At 53.4% G+C, this 19,717-nt stretch overlaps 1 protein-coding gene and 1 pseudogene across 5 annotated transcripts in view; both read left to right on the top strand.

The window, feature by feature from the left end:
* The window catches only part of NACC2 (NACC family member 2), a 33,979-nt gene extending 20,578 nt beyond the window's left edge, over positions 1-13,401 (top strand). For 3 of the 5 annotated variants that reach the window (XM_042879054.1, XM_042879057.1, XM_042879055.1), the window contains exons 2-6: positions 3,837-4,763; positions 9,171-9,338; positions 11,154-11,259; positions 11,513-11,610; positions 12,620-13,401. In XM_042879054.1, coding sequence (XP_042734988.1) covers positions 3,899-4,763; positions 9,171-9,338; positions 11,154-11,259; positions 11,513-11,610; positions 12,620-13,119 — 1,737 coding nt within the window. In that variant the 5' untranslated portion in view covers positions 3,837-3,898 and the 3' untranslated portion in view covers positions 13,120-13,401. Of the gene's footprint in view, positions 1-2,473; positions 2,592-2,956; positions 3,181-3,836; positions 4,764-9,170; positions 9,339-11,153; positions 11,260-11,512; positions 11,611-12,619 lie in introns of those variants that run through there. The other 2 variants (XM_042879053.1, XM_042879056.1) reach the window with 2 other exon arrangements.
* A 1,252-nt stretch (positions 13,402-14,653) lies between these two features.
* Positions 14,654-18,396, top strand: LOC122184341 (annotated as a pseudogene).
* The last annotated feature ends 1,321 nt before the right edge of the window (positions 18,397-19,717 follow it).

Here is a 19,717-nt window from a genome sequence, read left to right as displayed (position 1 = left end):
AAAGATGATTTAAATGAATTATCTAATTATTTCTGATTACTCCCATGGGAGCTCTGATGCCAGCATCGTATTCCGGATCGATGCCTTTCTCTTTGCCATTGGTTCACCCCGACCTCTCAGGCCTCAGAGAAGAGAAATTCTTCAGGACCAAGCGATCCTGCACAGAACCTGAGAGCTCACAGCACTGCACTGAAATGTTGATGAGCTCCTTGTGACAAAGGCTGTGACTTCTCAGGACCATGCAGAGATGCACCGTTCCTCCTGGCCTGTATCAGAGCTCAGATAAGAGGCTTCCATTGGAAAACAAAGCGATGTCTTACTTTGGTTGTCGCGTACCTCGCATGATTCTTAAACACTTACGGGGTGTTCGGATGGAATCGGGTTTTGCCCGAGGTTTCGTGTTGGCAAGGAGCCACTGGCTTGTTGTTTGGTGGGAGTGGTGCTCCCAGTCAGTTTGGTGCTGTTTTGCCCCCCAAAAAAGGAGGAAAAAAAAGAAAAGAGGAGTTTTTGAAGTTAGATATTATCACTCGTGTTGCATCTGTGGTCTGGTCATGGTGCTGACTTGTGGCTGTTGGTTGTAGGGATGGGAGGTGCGATGGGGAACAGGTTCTGCTTGTCTTTAGGACCGCCTTGGCCCTATTTATTTGGCTACCAATAGTCCTGCCATAGGGAGGCGATGGAAAAGAGAAGGGAACAAAAAAACAGCGCTGGGCTCTTCTCAGAATCATTTGGGCTTTCAAAAGCTCACTGGGATTTGCCTGCAATCCTGGGTAGCGTATCCAGAAACCGGCTCGGTTTTGGTGACTTTTTGAGACGTGGTTGTTTGCAGAGCAAATTCTAAGCAATGTGAACAATTCCTGTCTATTGGACCAGTTCTGAGCCCGCTATGTGGCACATGGGAGCCCCATCGATGCCTCCTGGTGCTGAGGGCACACCGGTACCCACAGCTCTGTGCTCTGAGTGCGGTGAGGACAGCTGGGTGCGCTGCAGCAGCTCACTGCCGTTCTACAGAGCAGATCTTAACGCCCCATGCAGTCACTGGGGCAGAACTTAATGCACCAAATAGGCACCAGGGCAGGAGGTGTGGAGTCATGTGTGCAGAAATGGAGGGGGGCTGAGCGTGAGCTCTGCAGCCCGTGTCCATTCTCCCCATCCCATCCTTGTCCAAGAGTGCCATGGCTTTTAATCTCCTAATTTTTCCCTGCCTGTGACCGTCTGAGCAGGGCCATGGAAACAAATCCTAGGGCAGTAATTGGAATAAAAAGGCTTTGGGTAGAGAGATAAGTAAGCAAAGTAAGGCCCCACCCTCTTTCCCAGAAAATAGCACCAAACATGCTCAATAAATGCGAAGGTAATTTAAAATCTGAATCCAGGAGACAATGTGACTAGGATTTCATTACTTAAGCAAATGGATTTGCTTTTAGTGGATTCAGCCACAGACTGAAAGAAGCTTTCCCCAAGGGGTAAACATTTTTCCTGCATTTGAAAGGCTTTCTTGTATGTTATGGGAGGGGGGGGGGGGGTGAGAGGGAGGTGGATCGTGCCTGTGGCTGCCCATAGAGCACCTTTATTTCACACTGACCCGGGCTGTCCCTTTGGGGTGGTGGCACTGGGGGGTGTGGGGTGCAGAGCTGCTGGGACTCGGTGTGGGATAAATGGGCTCGGGGTGCTGCTGTGTGGGGTATTGGGCTGCAGGATGCTGGGGCTCGGTGTAGGGATGCTGGGGTGTGGGGTGCTGGGGCTCAGTGTGGGGCTCGGAGTGGAGATACTGGGATGTGGGATGCTGGGGGCTCAGTGTGGGGATGGTAGGGTGCTGGGGATCGGTGTGGGGATGCTGGGGTGCAGGTTGCTGTGGCTCAGTGTGGGGCTCTGCTTGGGGATGCTGGCTGCAAGGTGCTGGGCTCAGTGTGGAGATGCTGGGGTACAGGATATAGGGATGCAGGTGCTGGGTGCAGTGTGGGGATGCTGATATCAGTGTGGGGCTCAGTGTGGGAATGCTGGCTGTGGGATGCTGGGCTCACCGCCCCTTCCCCAGCTCGAGGAGTCACCAGCAGCAGTGCCAGCGCTGCAGACTGTTTGGAATAGTTTAAATGCTTTGACACTCTGGATGTACTAGATGGCAGGGGAGGCAGTTTACAGCGTAATTCATATGCAAAACTGCACTATAAATTTAAAACCTGTCTCAGTTGCCGTGGCACCACTAAGCATTTCATCAGCATACAGTACAGTATTTCTGCCATCTTTGTTTGCATTGCAGTGACTCATCAAAAGTCTGTCTTGTACCAACACTGAGAGCATTCCTCTGGCACTGATATTTCTCTGTTTTTAAAGCTTCGGTTTGAAACTGGCATTTACTTCAGGTCCCTAATCAAAGGGCTCTATTCATCGCAGAGAGCAGCCTGAATGTTAATCTGCATCCGGCCTATTCATTTAGATGCTATGCACTGCCGTGGAGATTTGACTTGGTAAGAGCTTGAGCTCCAGCAGATAGAAGCAAAGGGCTCCGCGCTGCTTTCCTCCCCCGAGCGCTCGGTGTCCCCGCACAGTGTGGGGTGAGAGGAGGGCAGGGGACCCCCGGACACGGCTGGAAGGTACGTGCCCTGCTGGCGGGGGGGCCGCCAACTTCCTCGCTCGGAAGGCTTTTATTGAACCGTGCAGATAGAATGAAATTGGCTCCGAGCGTTCCCTTTTCTTCCTGTTACCCCGTGGCCTTGCGGATAGGACTTTTGTTGGGTTGTTGGGTTTTTTTCCCCCCCCCCCCCCCCCCAGCACTGGGAACAGAGCAGCTCTTTGTGGGTTATTTTCTTTTCGGAGCAGATTTTTTTTGTGTTTTTTTTTTTTTTCCCCAGTCTTTCTCAGATTAACTTCAGTTTGGGTTTTTTTTTTGTTTTGTTTTTTAAAGTGATGTTCTCCGGAGCTTTCAGTCCTCCTTAACCACAGTCTGTACTCAGCAGCATCGGTGGCAATTGGGATTTTCAGTTGTTTTTGATCTGCTGGACTGCTGCATGGAGCCCTGGGGGTGTGGGGGGGGTCCCGGGCTCTGGCTGTGAGCTGCTGAATGCACAGTGCTTTGCTTTGCCTTAGTTGTGGTGCACAGGAGGCACTGATGCTGACCATCTCAGCTTTGCGCACCGGCTCCACGCTGCCATCACGTTTATTGAGGATATGGGCAGCCCCGAGGTACTGCAGGTGGGGGCTGCCCTGGGCCATGACTGGGCCCCCCACCCTGGGCTGTGCTGTGGGGTCTGCGCCCTGGCAGCACCCAGCGTGCCGCAGTGTGTGAGATAAGCGGTGTTTTGTTCGGGGCTCGTTCTGTTGAGAAAGGGTTTAACTGTTGAAATGCTTCCTCTTTCTGGTGCAGACGGGAAGGTTGCTTTAGAAAGTGCTTTGAGATGGGAGCACTGACGGAATCCCGCCTTTATCTCGGGCAAAATGGCACTTTGCTTTCTAAATGTCTTTTCTGTAGTTTCAGCGTAGCCGGTGGTGGTGGTGGTGCTCCTTATATAACGCTGCCCAAGGTCTGTCTGCTCTCTGTGCGCTTTGCTGTGCTCTCTTCTCCCATTATGGGTTCACATTTTGCTGTATAAAGTAAACCCCCGGGGGAATAAATCAGTGGGGTTTATTTAAACAGACCGCAACTTTAAGGAAATGTTTGAGTTTTGGAACATCCCTCGCTGTCCTCCATGAGCGTTGCTTAAGAGCGTCGATAAGCGATTTTATAAGGAACTGCTTTGCTGCGTTGGCTCCAACCACGGCTTGGAGCCTTCGGCGTTACCGTGTGCCTCCGAGCTGCCTGAAAACACTGTTTCTCTCTCCCTGCCTTCTCCCTTTTTCAGATGTGCCCTACTTTGGATACCCCTGCATTGAATGCCTGAGGAGCTCCGGCGGATCCTGAGCCATGTCGCAGATGTTGCACATAGAGATTCCCAACTTTGGGAACACCGTGCTGGGCTGCCTGAACGAGCAGCGCCTGCTGGGGCTGTACTGCGATGTCTCCATCGTGGTGAAGGGCCAGGCCTTCAAGGCACACCGTGCTGTGCTGGCTGCCAGCAGCCTCTACTTCCGAGACTTGTTCAGCGGGAACAGCAAAAATGCCTTTGAGCTGCCGGGGACGGTGCCCCCTGCTTGCTTCCAGCAGATCCTCTCCTTTTGCTACACCGGCAAGCTCACCATGGCGGCCAGCGAGCAGCTGGTGGTGATGTACACGGCGGGCTTCCTGCAGATCCAGCATATCGTGGAGAAGGGGACAGACTTGATGTTCAAGGTGAGCTCGCCCCACTGTGACTCTCAGACCGCCATGATCGAAGACCCCTCCTCAGAGCCGCAGAGCCCCTGCAACCAGCTGCAATCGGCCTCTGCGCCCTACGTCATGTCCCCCTCCATGCCCATCCCGCTCCTCACCCGAGTCAAGCACGAGAGCCTGGAGCTGCCACCGGCCGCTGTGCCGGGCCTGCCTGCCAAGCGGCCCCTGGAGCCGGGCGCACGTGATGGCCCTGCAGGAGCAGGCCCTGCTGCCGGCCCGCTGAAGCTGTCGCGTGTCTCCTACTATGGGGTGCCCAACCTGGCCTCCCTCCTGCCCACCGTGCAGCAGGTGCAGTACTCGCAGGGGGAGCGCACCAGCCCCGGCGCCAGCAGCATCCCCACCACCGACAGCCCCACGTCCTACCACAACGAGGAGGATGAGGAGGACGACGAGGCGTACGACACCATGGTGGAGGAGCAGTACGGGCAGATGTACATCAAATCCTCGGGAGGCTATTCTGGTAAGGAGCGCGCTCTGTCCTTTGGTTTTCCGCTCTCCACGAGGTTTTGCTCAGTCCTTCTGCACTGGGTTGGAGCTGGTTGGTGAGCTGGTGGCTCTGTGGCTTTGCTGGTTTGTAGACAGTCTGGCGCTGGGACATCCCGAGGGCAGTGGCCACCTCCAAGTGTGTCACGTGTCCTCCGGTGCCATGGGTCACCCCCTGGGCTGTGTGAGGCGCCTTCCCCTCGTCCCAGCCTTTTGAAATATGCAGTGCAGCATGCTTGTGTCCCTTCCTCCAAACGTCATCACGTAAATCATACCCATAGATGTTCGATGGGAACAGCTGTGGGAAGGAGCGCAGGAGGACTGCTGTCCACCTTCCTGCACTAACAGCCACTCCTCTGCCAGGCCTGCCTGGTGCACTGGAGTCAAGCAGGGAAAAGCACTTCGAGTCCCGCTGATACCATTTTATTGCTGTATGGAAGCAACCACATCCATGACTCCTCTCAGTGGAGATGCTGTTCCACCATCAGAAATATTTGCCTAGTGAAGGACCCTCTGAACCTCTCTGCTGTGTCCCCACCGCAGTGCCAGGGGTCAGGGACAGGCTCTGTGCATGCACAGGGCTGTGCCAGCAGCCTGCCCTCAAGCTGAATTCAGGCTGCTTCCTTCCACGCCGGGTTTGTTTTTATTTTGTTTTGTGTTTTCTCACTGTAGAGCACGCAGCGAGTAATATGGGCTTGTCCTCAGCGCTGAGCACTCGGAGCATTATTCTTCAGAGAAATGGGATTATAGCCTTGTGTGCTGTGTTTGCCTTTCGCCGTCATGGGGCCAGTGCATAGAGAGCAGCAGAACAAAACCCATCCTGCAGGATGCCGGGAGCCCGGGGCAGGGTGAATGCTGTGCCAAGCAGCTCTGAGCGATGCTCCGAGGCCTGGGAGCATCCTTGGGCATCCCTGAGCCCTTTGGTGTGCGTGCAGCGGGGCGTCATGGTGGAGGGAGGCTGTGCTGCTTTCTTGGGGGGCTGTTAGGATGGAGCTGTGCCCCATGCAGGGCTGCGCTGCCCTCAATTTCTGCTATAATTTCTCTTCCGCAGCCGCTCCGTTTCGAGGGAGTTTCCTGTTTTAATGAAGCCAGCTCTGGTGTCGGGCTTCCTGGAAAACGGGGCACACAAAAAAAGAGATTAAAAAAAATAAATAAAACCTAAGCTATTCCATTATAGTCGGGACTTGTAGAGCTAACTGTGTTTTAATTACTCAGGATAAAGCGTACCCTCAAAAGGTGCAGAATAATAAAACTGTAAGATGGAAGAGAGCGAGCCGGCTAATCCCACTGCTGGCATGGAGCTCCCGCAGCCTCACAAAGGTTGGGGGGAGGGGGCAGCCGCTTCAAACAGATTGCCAGGGTTTCCAGGAGCCCCGTTTGGAAAAACAAAAACAAAGCGAAGGAGAGCGCGGCACATCGAGCCCCGGATTTCAGGCATTTCTTCTTTTTCCTCCCCCTATTTCTATGCTTTTCCCCCCACCCGGCAGTGCTGGGTTGGCTCTGACAGCAGCGTTGCCCAGAGCTGAGCCCCGAATTCGTGCTTGTTTGCCCACACCCAGCCCTGTTCCACGCTCAGGAGCGATCTCCGCAGCCGGGCTGTGAGATGTGCACTGTGACCTTGGCAAAGGGCTTTGCTGGGAGGAGAGGAGCGGGACGCAGCCTTGCTTAGTGCTGAGAACCTGCAGTGTGAACCTGAGGAAAATCCCTGGGATGCGGGGAAGGAGCTGCAGAGGAGCACGAGGACAGGTGAACACCTGGAGCACCGCGGTGGCAGCGCCGCAGCAAAGTGCCCGATTCCATCCATTGCTCCGGATGTGGAGCTGCTGAGGCTCAATGAGGTTCCTAACATCTGATCGGAGAAACGCTCAACTCGAGGAGATGTTAAACAAAAGCCAAAGTATTTTTATCCCTAATTACAGCACCGTGGGCCCACTCTGAAGTGGGCTGCAGCAGGACGTGCAGATGCGCTGCTCTGCGCGCTGCTCCCGGCTCGCTGCTTGCACCTGCAGCACGCTGATGCTGATGGAAGCAGCGGGGTTGTGTGAGGTGAGGCTCCAACCCCTCTGCCTGTCACTGCTTTTTTTTTAGGCAGAGGGGGGAGATCTGGATGCAGCAGAGCTCCAGGATGGCAAAAGACTGGGCTTGGAAGTTATGAAATCCCACATTGACAGGAGCGCCTGTCATTAAAAATTCATCTAAAATAGCCATTATGGAAGAGTTGTGGTAATTAGCTGAGAGAATAGTTTTCTCTCTCCTGGCCTCTGATTCCTGACAGTGAGGAAGGAGGGCACGGAGCAGCCCAGGATCTGCAGTGAGCAGCCCTGACCTGCTGCTATCCATAGGCAGCAGGAGCAGTGCGAGCAGTAGGGCTGGGCAGGAGGATGTGACCCGCGAGGGATCGGGACGTCTTTTAGGACTGTGGGCAGCATTGGTTCCCCCTGGTTTTGCACAGGAGCTGTGTGTGCATTCACCCCGTGCCCTGGGTCAGGCACCGCTGCCCTTTTTAGGCATTAAACTCATGGCGGTTTCCCCCCCGTAAAGCACAGATGTTTAATTTTAGGCTGGCAGATGTTTCACTCCTGGCTGAGGTCTGCAGCGAGGCAAGATAGGGGTATTTATAAAGCGGTAATATTTTTCCTATACTAATTCCAGATTACCTCCCTGTATAAATAGGTCACAAATCAAATCTCTGCATTCCAGCACGTTGTTATACATGTCCCGTTTGTGCAATGTAAACCAGCACAGGCAGGGCTGTGCCGCTCTGAGGGCTGGCTGTGCTGTGCCAGGGGATGCTGCGGAGGGGGGAGACCATGGCCTGCAGGATGTAAGCTAATGGGGTAAAGCTGTTCGGAGAGGAATTCCTCAGGAGAGAAGGTGAAAATGATCCATGCATTGGCACAGAGCAGATGGAGGTGATTTTGTAGCCGTGGGCTCGTGACTTGTGGCTTCCCATTGCAGCTCTGCGCCCGGGCGCTTCCCACTGCAGTGCTCTCTGCTGCATCCTCACAAGTTGCAGATGCAAAATGAAATCCGTGCCTGGCGTGCAGCTCTCTCTGCTTCCTCTGCAGTGCTTCCTGCTCCCCTGGCCGGGGTGGGTTCAGTCCAGGCAGAGCTGCCCCAAACAATGCCCGGCATTGTTCGCGTTGGAAGGAGCTGCTGCCCTCTGAAGATCCACATTAATTAGCAGCGAATACTGTCCTGTTCTTCCGAGCACAGTGGCCAAACAGAGTTGCTTTCTTTGAGAACATGGGAGCAAAGTGTCCCTTGTGCTCTGCATCTTTACATAACTGTTCTGTGCCGTGCCGGCCGTCTGCTGGGAGCAGTCCTAAGCATCCCAGGGCTTGTTGGTGGCACCGAGTTTGTGCTCGTGTTGGATCGAGGCTGATCCCAAAAATGAGTTGTGCCCATGTGTAAGGAGGAGTTGGTAGACAGCAAGACAGATGTGACCGAAGTGTATTAGTGGATTGCCCCAGATTTGTTTATCAGTGGGAAATCAGTGTGTGAGCAGTGGTAGAAGGGTGTCTATCCCACCTGCTGCAGGGCTGGCTGCTGCACTGCTTGCACAAAGACGTGGCCAGGCAGTGCTGCAGGGGGGCACGGCGCATGCAGAGCATTGCTAAGGGGTGGCTGGGGTCTACAAAGCCTGTCGTGCACAGGTAGCACAGAGAGCACCAGCTCTGTGCCACAGCCCTGGCTGCCAGCTGCTGCTTCAGGGCTGTGGGAGCACGGAAAGCTGTGGGTGAATGTTGGCTTTGGCTGTGTTTGCGCTGTGCTCGGCCAGCTGTGCACTGCCCGTTATTTTTGGGGTGCAGCAGAACTGTGGCAGTCCCTTCTGTTCCTGCCTGCGCACTGAGCACAGCTCTGCCGTGATGGAGAAAGGTGCAAGTCTGGAAGCAGAAATGTGGTCCCAAAGTGCTGTTGCTGGGATGGTGCAGCGGGTCGGCCCCATGCACTGCAGGGCTGCTTGGTGTGCTACTGCCCTCCGAATGGGTCTGCAGATGGGGCTGTTGTATGCGGAGAGGGGAAATGTGATTTCAGCAGAAGCAGTTAGGGTACCGAAGGAGGTATTATGGAATTTGGGTGATCTGTTGCCTGTTTTGGAGCCCACCGTTGGGTTGCCAACCCACCCCATGGATGCCTGGGGAAGCCGTCTCCACATGCACACCCCATTTGCAGGTGTGGGGAGCAGCCTGCCCACACCAGGGAGTCAACTGGAGGCAGGCAGAGCATCGCTGGGTGCAGGAGCCTTCCGTGGCACCAAGCCCCTCTGCGGGCTGCACTGCTGCCATCCAGGGCCTTGTGGAGAAGCAGCAAAGCACCTTCCTGGTGACACCACACCTCCCCCCGTGCACTGCGTTAATCTATTTCCCTTTCAATTTTTAAGTTGCACAAGAAAAGCCGGAGCAGATCCCGCTGGAGAACCGCTCCTGTGTCCTCATCCGCCGGGATCTGGTTGCCCTCCCAGCCAGTCTCATCAGCCAGATCGGGTACCGCTGCCACCCCAAGCTCTACTCCGAGGGGGACCCTGGGGAGAAGCTGGAGCTCGTGGCAGGTAATGAGGGGCAGCACCTCTTGGCTTGGGAACTGCTGCAAACCTCTGCTGCTGTCCTGCCTGAAACGTGTTCTTCCTCTCGTGCCGCTGCAGGAGCCGTGCGTGCCCTTGCTTTGTCTTTCTGGATTATTCATCACCAATCATCTTTAAAAAAAAAAAAAAAAGTTCTGAGTTTCCTTTAATTTGCTGATAGAAAAATGTGTCATTAACAGGATTTATTCAATTGAATTAATTTAGCATTTTAATTGAATTCTGCAGCTTGTGTTCTTCCTGATTGGTGTGGGCTGCGTGGCAGTTGTATTTGGATTTAGATGCACAGATCTTTTTTTTTTTTTTAGTATAAAAAAATAATAATAATTCATCAGACTAAAAGATTTACAAAGCAACGGAAGTGAAATTGGTGCCGGTGAGCAAGCTTTGAAAAACCCATCCAAAAATGGGGGGTGTTTCAAGCTGCCTGGCTGGGAGGAAGAGAAGGGATGGGATTTGCTTGGACCTTTCCCTCATCCTTATTTTCAGAGTGGTGGGAAACGTGCAGTCAGTGGGGACCTGGCTGCCCCCCAGTGCTGGGTTATGGCCCTGCTGGGTGCAGGACGGAGCCCTTGGGCTGCTGCCATGGGTCTGTATTGCAGAGACCAGTGCATGGCTGCAGTGCCCAGACCTGATTCCAGCCCCACGAGCCGTGGGCTGCTGCACTTTCCTCTACGCTGCAGTGCCCCATGACACAGCATGAGCTGCTTCCCCCCACCAGCTCACTGCATTTGGTGAAGTGACCCGTGCAGTGCCCTGCTGAGGGACGTGGCAGTCCCACTCCGCACTCCTTCATCTGTGCCTGATTGTCTCCGGGTCGGAGCAGGATTGTGGCTGTGCTCTGCAGAGGGGGCTGGTAGCACTGGGCAGATCTGTGCTGGCAGACAGGAGCCGTAGTTCACATGGGATCAGGAATATTCATTTTGTGCCCATTTACATTTTGAGTGAGACTTCTTACAAGCACGAAGCGGTGCGGGTTATTTCCACGGTGCACACTGCAGGCTGGGGGCACCTCAGCTTCATTTACATTTTTCCATCTGGAAAAAGAGATGAATGTCTGTACCCAGCAGCAGCTGCCTGGGCTGTTTTCCCTCTGCCGGAGTGGAGCTGCCCATGGCAGCACTCAGCATTCCCTCTGCTGGTTCATCCCATGCCATCGCACTGCAGCCCATTGATTGCTGCCCCGCATCCTTCAGCACGAGCCTCTGGGAACCCCCCCGAGCTTTTCCCTTTGTCTCAGGCTTTCCTGCCACCGTGGATTCTGCAAACTTCAGCAGCTCTGTCTGCTCAGCCTTAAGCTGGCCTTGCGACGGTGGCAGTAAATCCGATGGGCGGACGCAGTGTGCGGAGCTGCTGTGACATCCAGAGCAGTGCTCACATATTTCCACCTGCTTTTGTGCATGAAATCTGGGCTCAGGACACTGTCCCTCAAAGCTAGGAGGGATTCTGTTTCTCCAGTAGGTGTTTGTATATCTTGAGAGCAAAGGGTGTCCTTATTTCTGTGCTAGATGGGGATTTTGCTCTCATTTTACTGACGTTCTCCACTCTTTCGCTCGAGAAAAGAAAAAGCCAATCACTCTGGGCTTCTCTTCCTTCAGAGAGAACAAACAGTCTGGTTGTATATACAGTACCACGTGTTCTGTGTGTCTTTGCAGAGTGGAAAAATAAAATGCTCTTGTTTGGCTCCTGCAGACCATCCTGCACACACCGCCCATTGCCGGGCTCTCGCCCTGCCCTGCAGCACAGCACAGCCCATCCTCAGCCCCGGTTCTCCCTCTCTTCCAGGCTCAGGTGTTTACATCACGCGGGGGCAGCTGATGAATTGCCACTTATGTGCTGGTGTCAAACACAAAGTCCTCCTGAGGCGTCTCCTGGCCACGTTCTTCGATCGGTACGTCCTGCTCCCCGAGGGACCCCAAAGTATTTGCTGGAGGTCTGAGTGTGCCAGCAGATGATGTGTGAATGTGTCACCCCCTGGGTCTGCCACACGTCTGTGCCATTTCCCAGCAATGCCTGAACAATGTCCAATTCCTTGCCTTAAAACCTCCGATCTCGGTGCCCCTCCCCGCAGGCACTGAAGGCACTGGGTGCCCCAATGGGCCGTGGGTGCCTGGTGTGAAGGTGCTGCTTTGCCTCTCCTGCAGGAACACCCTTGCCAACAGCTGCGGAACCGGAATCCGCTCCTCCACGAGCGACCCCAGCAGGAAACCTCTGGACAGCAGAGTCCTGAACGCTGTGAAACGTAAGGAGAGGGGTTTGCTGCTGCTGGGGTGGAACTGCATGCCGAGGGCAAAGGCAGAACCTGAGCAGGGAAGGCCGTCTCTGTTACGCTACAGGGGGCGACGTTATGGCGAAATTAGGTGACAGGGAAGTTGATTTTGTAATGTCAGTTTTTTGGTCTGAATTTGATTTTTTGTTTGGCAGCATCTTAATAGGAAGCGTCATCGCCACTTGACTGTTTCGCTGTGTTTTAAAACGTCGATTTCGCAGTTAATTATGGGGTGCTCTAAGAAGGAAATCAAAATGATGGCTTTTGGCAGCACTCAGTGCTGGATACTGCTGGACTGGGTCTGGCTGCCCTGGCTTTCGTGCCCTGGGCTGTCTGAGGCCAAGGCCCGGGGGATTGGGCTGCTGACCCCTCCGTAGGGAGCTGCCTTTGGCACCGTGCAGCCCATCCCACCTGCTCTTGGTGTGTGGTGGAGAGGAAGGGTTCTGTCACCCCGCTGGAGTCTGCATGGCATATTTACTGACTGTAAATGTCACCCTGAGCTCTGCAGAGAGGAACGGAGCGGCGAATGTTCAGAAGCACTGCAGGGTCTGCTGCCTGGGTGCGGAGCTCCCACAGCTCTGGCCAGGCCGGCAGTGCCCCAGCTGAGCTTTGCTGTTGTGTATCAGGGCATCCCAAAATCAGGATGATTTTTCAGGTGTTTCACAGGGAAATATCCAGTGCACGAGCTGTAGTTGGTCATTACTCATCACGGGTTTTGCTCTGTAACATCGGAGTTGTTGGTGGATCCATTGGTTGGGTGCCTTCCCAGCTGGCGGCTGGGCCTGGTGGTTGGGAACCCACTATCCCAGGGCTCGGTCCCTCTCCAGCCCCCCATCTGCCCATCCCTCGGGCTGAGGAGCGCTGTTCTCAGTGTGGCAGGGAGCTGTGACCCCCATCCAAGCACTGGGCTGCAGTGAGCCCTGCACTGGGGCCTGGCGCTGCTGCCCGCCCGCCTCAGCGCCGTGTATCCCTGTCTTTGCAGTGTATTGTCAGAATTTTGCCCCGAGCTTTAAGGAAAGCGAGATGAATGTCATAGCAGCTGACATGTGCACCAACGCCCGCCGGGTCCGCAAGCGTTGGCTCCCGAAGATCAAATCCATGCTGCCCGAGGGGATGGAGATGTACCGCACCGTGATGGGCTCCACCACAAACAGCGTCCCTCTGGATCCCGAATTCCAGCCCAGCTCTGCTCAGGTCTTTGAGCAGCAAATCTATGCAGAAAGGAGGAGCGATTCAGGAACTATAGTAGCACTGAGAACTAACACAGTGAGCGTCGATCTGAGCAACGGATCCAGCCAGTCCTTCGAACAGAGCGAGGATGCCGAGGGCGCCGGCTCTGTCATACAGGAGGCGGCTGCCACGGATGCCATGGCATCGGATACCCAAAGCACTCCCCAACCTTTTGAGCAGGGCTCGGGCCCCTCCAGCCGGCCCGAAACTCCGGTGAGAAGACAGGATGGCACTTATGGAGGGACTTTATAGAGAGAGCAAACGTTTTGCGACCTATAAGGGATCTGTAATACTAAAGCTGCTTGCATGCATTACTAATACAAAACAAAAATGTGATCAAGCCACTTACCTACTGAACTGCTACTGTTGCCTGAAAAAAATGTGATTTTTATTCTGCTTGTATTTAAAATTTATGAAGGAAATAATCGCATTCGTTATACTGTAAACGATAGGTCTGTGGCGACCTACTTAAAAAAAGAGAAAACTATCGGGCTCCTTTTTTTGATATTCCTGAGGTTAGTCTATGCGATTGTAGCTTTTTTTTTTTTCTTTTTTTTTTTCCTTTTTTTTTTCTTTTTTTTTTTTCCTTTTTTTTTCCTTTTTTTTTTTTTAAAGAAGGGGAGGAGAAATGCTCGATGCCCCCCCCCCCCCATCACCACCCATCCATTCCTCAGCTCAGAAGTCCAGCCATCGCTCACCTTGTCCTCGGCAGCGAGCTGTGCGTCGTGGAGCGCTGGGGCGCGGGCTGCTGGGCTGCACGGGGTGGGGGAAACTGCTGCGTGCTTCTGTTGGTGGAAGGTCAGGAGGATGCAGGACGTGTGATGTGGGATGCAGGACGTGGCTGTTCCTTTCGCTGCCCCTCTCGGTGCTGCAGGGTTGGTTCCTCTCCCTCTCCTGCTCTGAGCTGCTCCGCTGCGCTGGGTTCTCCTCGCCCCTGCGCCCGCTCCTATGTCCGAAATGGATTGGGGGCGCAAAGGCTGTTTTCTTTTTTGTTCTTTTTTTTTTTATTATTAAAGAGCTTTGTACCCCTTTTTGGCCTTTGGCTCATCCTGCTGGGAAGAAGCCCTCACACCCAACTGCCTGCTGCCCATCCCAGGCTGCTGTCCCTGGGGCACGGCGATGGAGCTGCGGGGGTTCGGCTCAGCAGGACGCGGTCGGCTCAGTGCTGGGATGGATGGAGGTGCGCGGTGCTGCGCAGCGGTGCTGGGTGTGGGGCAGCCCTGGCATGGCTGAGGATGGCTGCTTTTGCTTTTATTCTTGATTTTTACTGTGACAGAAGGGCCTGCATTAGGGTACTTAGGGTGTGTTCTGCAACGGGTCCGGGGCTCTGGATGAGTGCACCACAAGCGGTCGCTTTGGGCTCCTGGAGCTCTTTCTTTCTTTCCTACTTTAGTTCCTGGATCCAGGCAGCGCTTTGCTCAGGGTTTCCTTCCGTCTCTGTGTTGAAATTTGGGAAGTGGAGGGGCGAGAGGCTGACCCTTCTGTTTTCTTCTATACTTGAAGCTGTTTTTTGGCACCGTGATACGAAGCTGTCCGGCGCTTGGCCCGTTCTGCTGTTCTTTGCCCTGAGACCAAGAAATGCCGGGCTCCTCCCTGCCCCCTGACCCTGGACAGCACATGGGGCAGCCCCTGCTCCAGCTCCAGCCCCAGCAGCAGTGGCTGTGACACAGGGCACAGGACTGCCACTGCCCCGGCCCCATTTGCACTTTACCCACATCCACCATCACCCGCTCCTCCCGACGCGTGGTGCTGCCCCAGCACAGCTGTGATTCGGGCTTCCCCTCCCACCCTCCCCATGGAGCTGAGGGTCCCACAGCCCAGCGTTCCCCCGCTGCCCTCCAAGGTGCCCCCTGCAATGCTGGCTGCCCTGTGAGGGGCTGAGCATCCCTGCTCTGCGCCTGTGGGGAGCACTGTGGGGCCTCCTCCTCCTCACCCCTTTGGATGGGGCTGTGTGGCTCCCTGCTGGCTCGAGGGGCCCCGAGCAAAGCGCTCCCAGACAGCCCAGGGACAGCAGCAGCAGTACTTGAATGGCTTAGGGCAGAGAATCTGGAGAGAGTCGAGTTGCACAGTGAAAATATATATTTTTATACCTAGCACAACTTCCTGTATATTTTTGGGGTTCTTTCTTTCCTTTTATTGCTTTTTCCTTTTTCTTTTTCCTTTTTGTTGTTGTTTTTTCTTCTTCTTTGATTTGGGTTCGTTTTCTTACTTCTTATTACTAGGAAGGCAAACTTCTAAAATGTGAAGGGCGTTGGGTTTCTCCTTATCTGGTAGATGAGGGCAAGCATTTTGCACTAATGTTTCCTGTGTGTGGAGGATTAATGATATGTTTGACAATGTTATGTGGATGATGATTGTATTCTTCCGACAAACACAACCAAGTTACCCCTTTGAAACACTGAATGTAACGCGAGAACAGAGCAGTCCATCGATTGTATGCGGCTTTCCTGAGTGCCTTAGAATTTTTTGATCCTTTTTGTTTCTTCTTTTCTTTTGTTTTTTTTTTTCTTTGTTTTCTTTTTTTTTTTTCCCAAGGAAAACAGATGGAGAGAATCAGATCATAACCAACTCCTTCCTCCTCTTTGTTTACGACACTATTTTAAATTATAGAATTTGGGGCTGCTTTATAATGTGAATAGGAAACTGCATTCATCTAGGTCTGATAGTGTAAAATCAGAGCATCAGTATTTATGGTATGTCTGCACCTTTATTCCTATGCTTGACTATTAGCAATATGACATGTATATTATATATCTGAAGTTATACCAAGCACCTTTAAAGAAATCAGAGCGCGTGCTCCGTGCAGCCCCCATACCCCATATCCACACATCCCTGTGCCCTCACATCCCTGTGGCACCACGTCACCCTGTCTCCACATCCCCACAGCCCCGTTTCTCAGCTCTCACAGGGCTGCAGGACCCTCCTCCTCCCCTCCGTGTCCCAGCAGCGGTGCGGTGCCATTCCCACCCTGCTGTGAGGTTTCACGTGGGGCTGGTGGCCGCACGCAGCCACCGGAGCAGGGATCGATGCCTTTCCTTGTCGTTTTCCTGCTAAGCTTTTGTTGGGATTGCTTGTATTTACAGAAATAACTCGCTGTGAGCGGAGCAGGGCGTACGGCCCATTAACCAACCGAAAACCGAGAGCCTCCGCCGGCTGTAAATCCTGAAGGCAGGGAGCTCACGGCCGTCTGGGGCTCCAACTGCTGTTTCCAAGTGTCCCTGCTGTACAGATGTGTCACGTTGTCGGCCCAGGCCTCAGGGCTGCCCCAAAGCCGGGGCTGTCGGAGCTCTGTGCACCCGCTGGGCGCCGCCATGAGTTTCTTCCACTGTTATAGAAGCGTTTTGCACAACGACGGTTGGGTTTTTATGTCGAAGTTTAAAAAAAAAAAAGAAAAAAAAGTAATAATAATAAAAAAATAATAAAGATAAAATATATATATATATATTAAAAGAAGAGGGGAAAAAAAAAAAAAAAAAAAAAAAAAAAGCCAAAACTCGCAATACTATTTTTAGCAGACAGGAGAATAAATAAACGAACAAAGACGAAACGAAAGAAACCAACGGAGCGGATGGCGAAACGACGCCGCAGGGCGAAGTTCTGAGCCGCCCTTGGGGTCGGGGCGCTGCGGCGTTGACCTTCGGGCGCTTTGGGGAAAGGCAAAGCGAAGGGCTGAGCGGCGCCGCCGTTCGTTCGGCAGCGGCCCGGCGCTGCGCGCAGTACTGTGACTCCACGACTGTTATCGCGGTGCTGTCGGAGCGCCCCGCAGCACCGCTGAGCTCTGTCTCTCAGCCACGGACGATGCTCGCTTCCTTTTGTTTTGGTTGGTTTTTTGTTGTTGTTTTTTTTTTTTTTAATTTCTCCTTTGATCGCGCATTATTCACTGGTATTTATGTGCTCTTTGTGTAGTTATGACTGTTATTTTGTAGCCACGGCTGACGCCATATAGAAGTAACTAAAATGAGAAATAAAAGGTTAAGGACACCCCCCTCCCTCCCCCTTCCCCCGTTGGAACTGTGCTCACAGCTGTTTTCAGATGACGGAAAATCCATTTCTGAGAAAGGAAGACGCGGACGGTGCGACCATTCATTGTACCAGGCTTTGTAAAGTTCACATTTACAGAATAATAAAGGAGATGATGATTGCAGCCCTGCGTGCGTCTGTGCCACAGCCGGGGCTGAGCGCTGCTGCTGGGGGGAGCAGAACCGACCTCGAGGCCGCGGCGGGGCTCCTCTCCTCTCCTCTCCTCTCCTCCCTTTTTTGGCTTTTTCCTCCTTTTTCCTTTTTTCCCCCATATTTTCCTCTTTTTTTTTCACTTTTCCCCCTTTTTTTCACCTTTTTTCCCCTTTTGCCCTTTTCCCCCCTTTTTTTTTTCACCTTTTCCCTTTATTCCCCTTCTCTCTTTTTTCTTTCCCTTTTATCCCCCCTTCCCCTTTTTTTCCCTCTTTCTCCCCTTCTTTCCCCTTTTCCCCTTTCCCCCATTTGTTCCTCCTTTTTCTCCTTTTTCCTCTTTATCTCCCTTTTTCTCTTTTCCCCCTTTTCATCCTTTTCCCCGTTATTCTCCATATTTCCATTTCCCCCCCTTTTTTCCTTTTTTTCCTGTTCTCCTTTCTATTTTTCCCTTCTTTTCCCTTTTTTCCTTCTTTTCCTCTTTATCCCCTCTCCCCCCCCTTTTTTCCCCTTTTCCCATTTTTCCTCTTTATTTCCCTTTTTTCAATTTTCACCCTTTTTCAACCTTTTCCCTTCTTCCCCCCTTTTCCCCCTTTTCTCCTTTTTTTTCCCTTTTTTCCCCATTTATCCCCTTTATTTCCCCTCTTTTTTCCCCTTTCACCCTTTTTTCCCCCTTTTTCCCTTCCCCCCCCTTTTTTCCCCCTTTTCTTCTCCCCATTTCCCCCTTATTTTCCCCAACCCCACTGACCACACATCTGCACAGAACCCACGGGGAGGGCAGCACAGCACGCAGCACAGCATTACATGAACCATTCCCAACTGATTTATTCTAAATGAGTTGTTATCATCAGAATTTTCCTTACGAGCGGCTTTTCTTGCAAACGTCAGTATTTCAGAAAAAAGCCCCAACAGCCAACCATCATCCGACCGCTCCAATATTTCAAACTGATTACTTATAAACACCACTGCTAAAATTAGGCCTTTGGTGTGCAGCATTGTCAGAGCGGCTGTATTATGATGTGCGCAGAGCACGGAAAGATAAACGAGTTATTTAACCAAGCAAACGGCGCTGCTGCAGGAATGTGCAGAGAGAAACGTGCTGGGAAGGGGAGCAGCTCGCCGTGCCCGGTGCTGCCGCGCTCCTTTCGGCACACGGAGCCCCACAGCCTGCAGGCGGGGCTGCAGCCGCTTCCCTGCCCCTGCCCTGACTTCTGCCTGCACGGAGCAAACCCACAGGGAGCCGCTCCACGGCCGAGGTCCCCGCTGGACTGCAGGCTTTGGCTGCCTTGGGGCCCTTTGCAGATAAGTGCTCGTCTTCTGCAGCGCCGCATCGGCTGCATTGGTCACCGCAAGCAGCACTGACCATTGCCAACAGCACTGCTCATTGCTAACGTTACTGGATGGTGCAAATGGCACTGATCATTGCAAGTGGCGTTGGCTATTGCAAGCAGTGTTGGTCATCACGAGTGTGATTGGTCACTGCAAGCAGCACTGGTCATTGCAAACTGCACTGGTCGTTGCAAACGGCGCTGGGTCATTGCAAATGGCATTGACTGTTGCCAATGGCATCGGTCACTGCAAACACGGTTGGCTGTTACCATTGCTGCCCTTGGCACTGCAGAAGGAGCGAGGCAGAGCTGCACCCAGCAGAGCGCAGCCCCGCAGCAATAAACCTGGCAGAGGAGAAGTCCTGATTTATCAGCATTGCAGCACAATGTAAGTTCCACCCAAACCTGACAGCAGCACCTGCCCTGAGCAGAAGCACAGCGGGCTGAGCCGGCCCTGGGAACACCTGCCTGCTTTTGGGGATGCAGAGGTTTCCCTCCCGCCCTGCCCAGCTGTGAAACCACTGGGAAATGCTGGATGTGACCCCGTCCCTGAGCTGCTGCCCGGGGCACTGGGGGTGTGCAGTGCTGGGGCTGGGGGTGCCCCACTGCCTCTCTGCAGCCCCGAGTGTGAATGAAGGGTGAGATTTATGTCGGAGAGGAGCAGCGAGCAGCAGCCATAAATCACGGCCATGAGCGCTCCCTGCACCGGTGGCTGAGGAACACTTCACAGCTTCTCTTATTTATATGCATCTTTTGCACCGAGCCATTTTATAATAGACTGTGGAGCAGCACTCCAGCACCAACGGCGGCTGATATATATCGTGCAGGACAGAAAATACAAATAAAGGGTGAAGGGTGGGAGCTGCATCATTCAGCTGCTCACAGCGCTGCCTCCCCTCGCCTGCCAGGCCCTCGGCTGCACTGCCTCTGTGCTGACCCTGCTGGGTGGCTCTGGAGCACACAGTGATGCCACCACGGTGATGCCTGGGCTTTGCGGGTGCCCATGGATGGGCAGTGCTGGGCTGCATCAGGATTGGGGCAGTGATGGGCAGTAGGAGGGTCAGGTAATGAAGTTGCTGGCCACTGTCGGGCAATTAATGAGTGGCCGCTGCCCCCCATCTCACTTTGGGCTGCAGTGGGGCTGTGGGCTGAGCTGTCCCCATAATGGCAGAAGTTGCCAATAGGGAAGGAGCGCTGAGACACGGAGTAGGAGGGGAGAGAAACCCAGAGGGGCTGTAATCTCACACATTGGCCCCGGCTGAAGTTACAGGACATAAATTACGGTGCTTAAGAGCTTCTATAATTTCCCTTCTATTTGATTCGCCATAAAGCACCATGGTGCCCTCTGCATCCCA

The sequence above is a fragment of the Lagopus leucura genome, unplaced genomic scaffold (genome assembly GCF_019238085.1).
Source record: "Lagopus leucura isolate 7727_CA_CO unplaced genomic scaffold, USGS_WTPT01 Super-Scaffold_100022, whole genome shotgun sequence".
NCBI lineage: Eukaryota > Metazoa > Chordata > Aves > Galliformes > Phasianidae > Lagopus > Lagopus leucura.
This window is presented reverse-complemented; position numbering and strand designations above follow the sequence as displayed.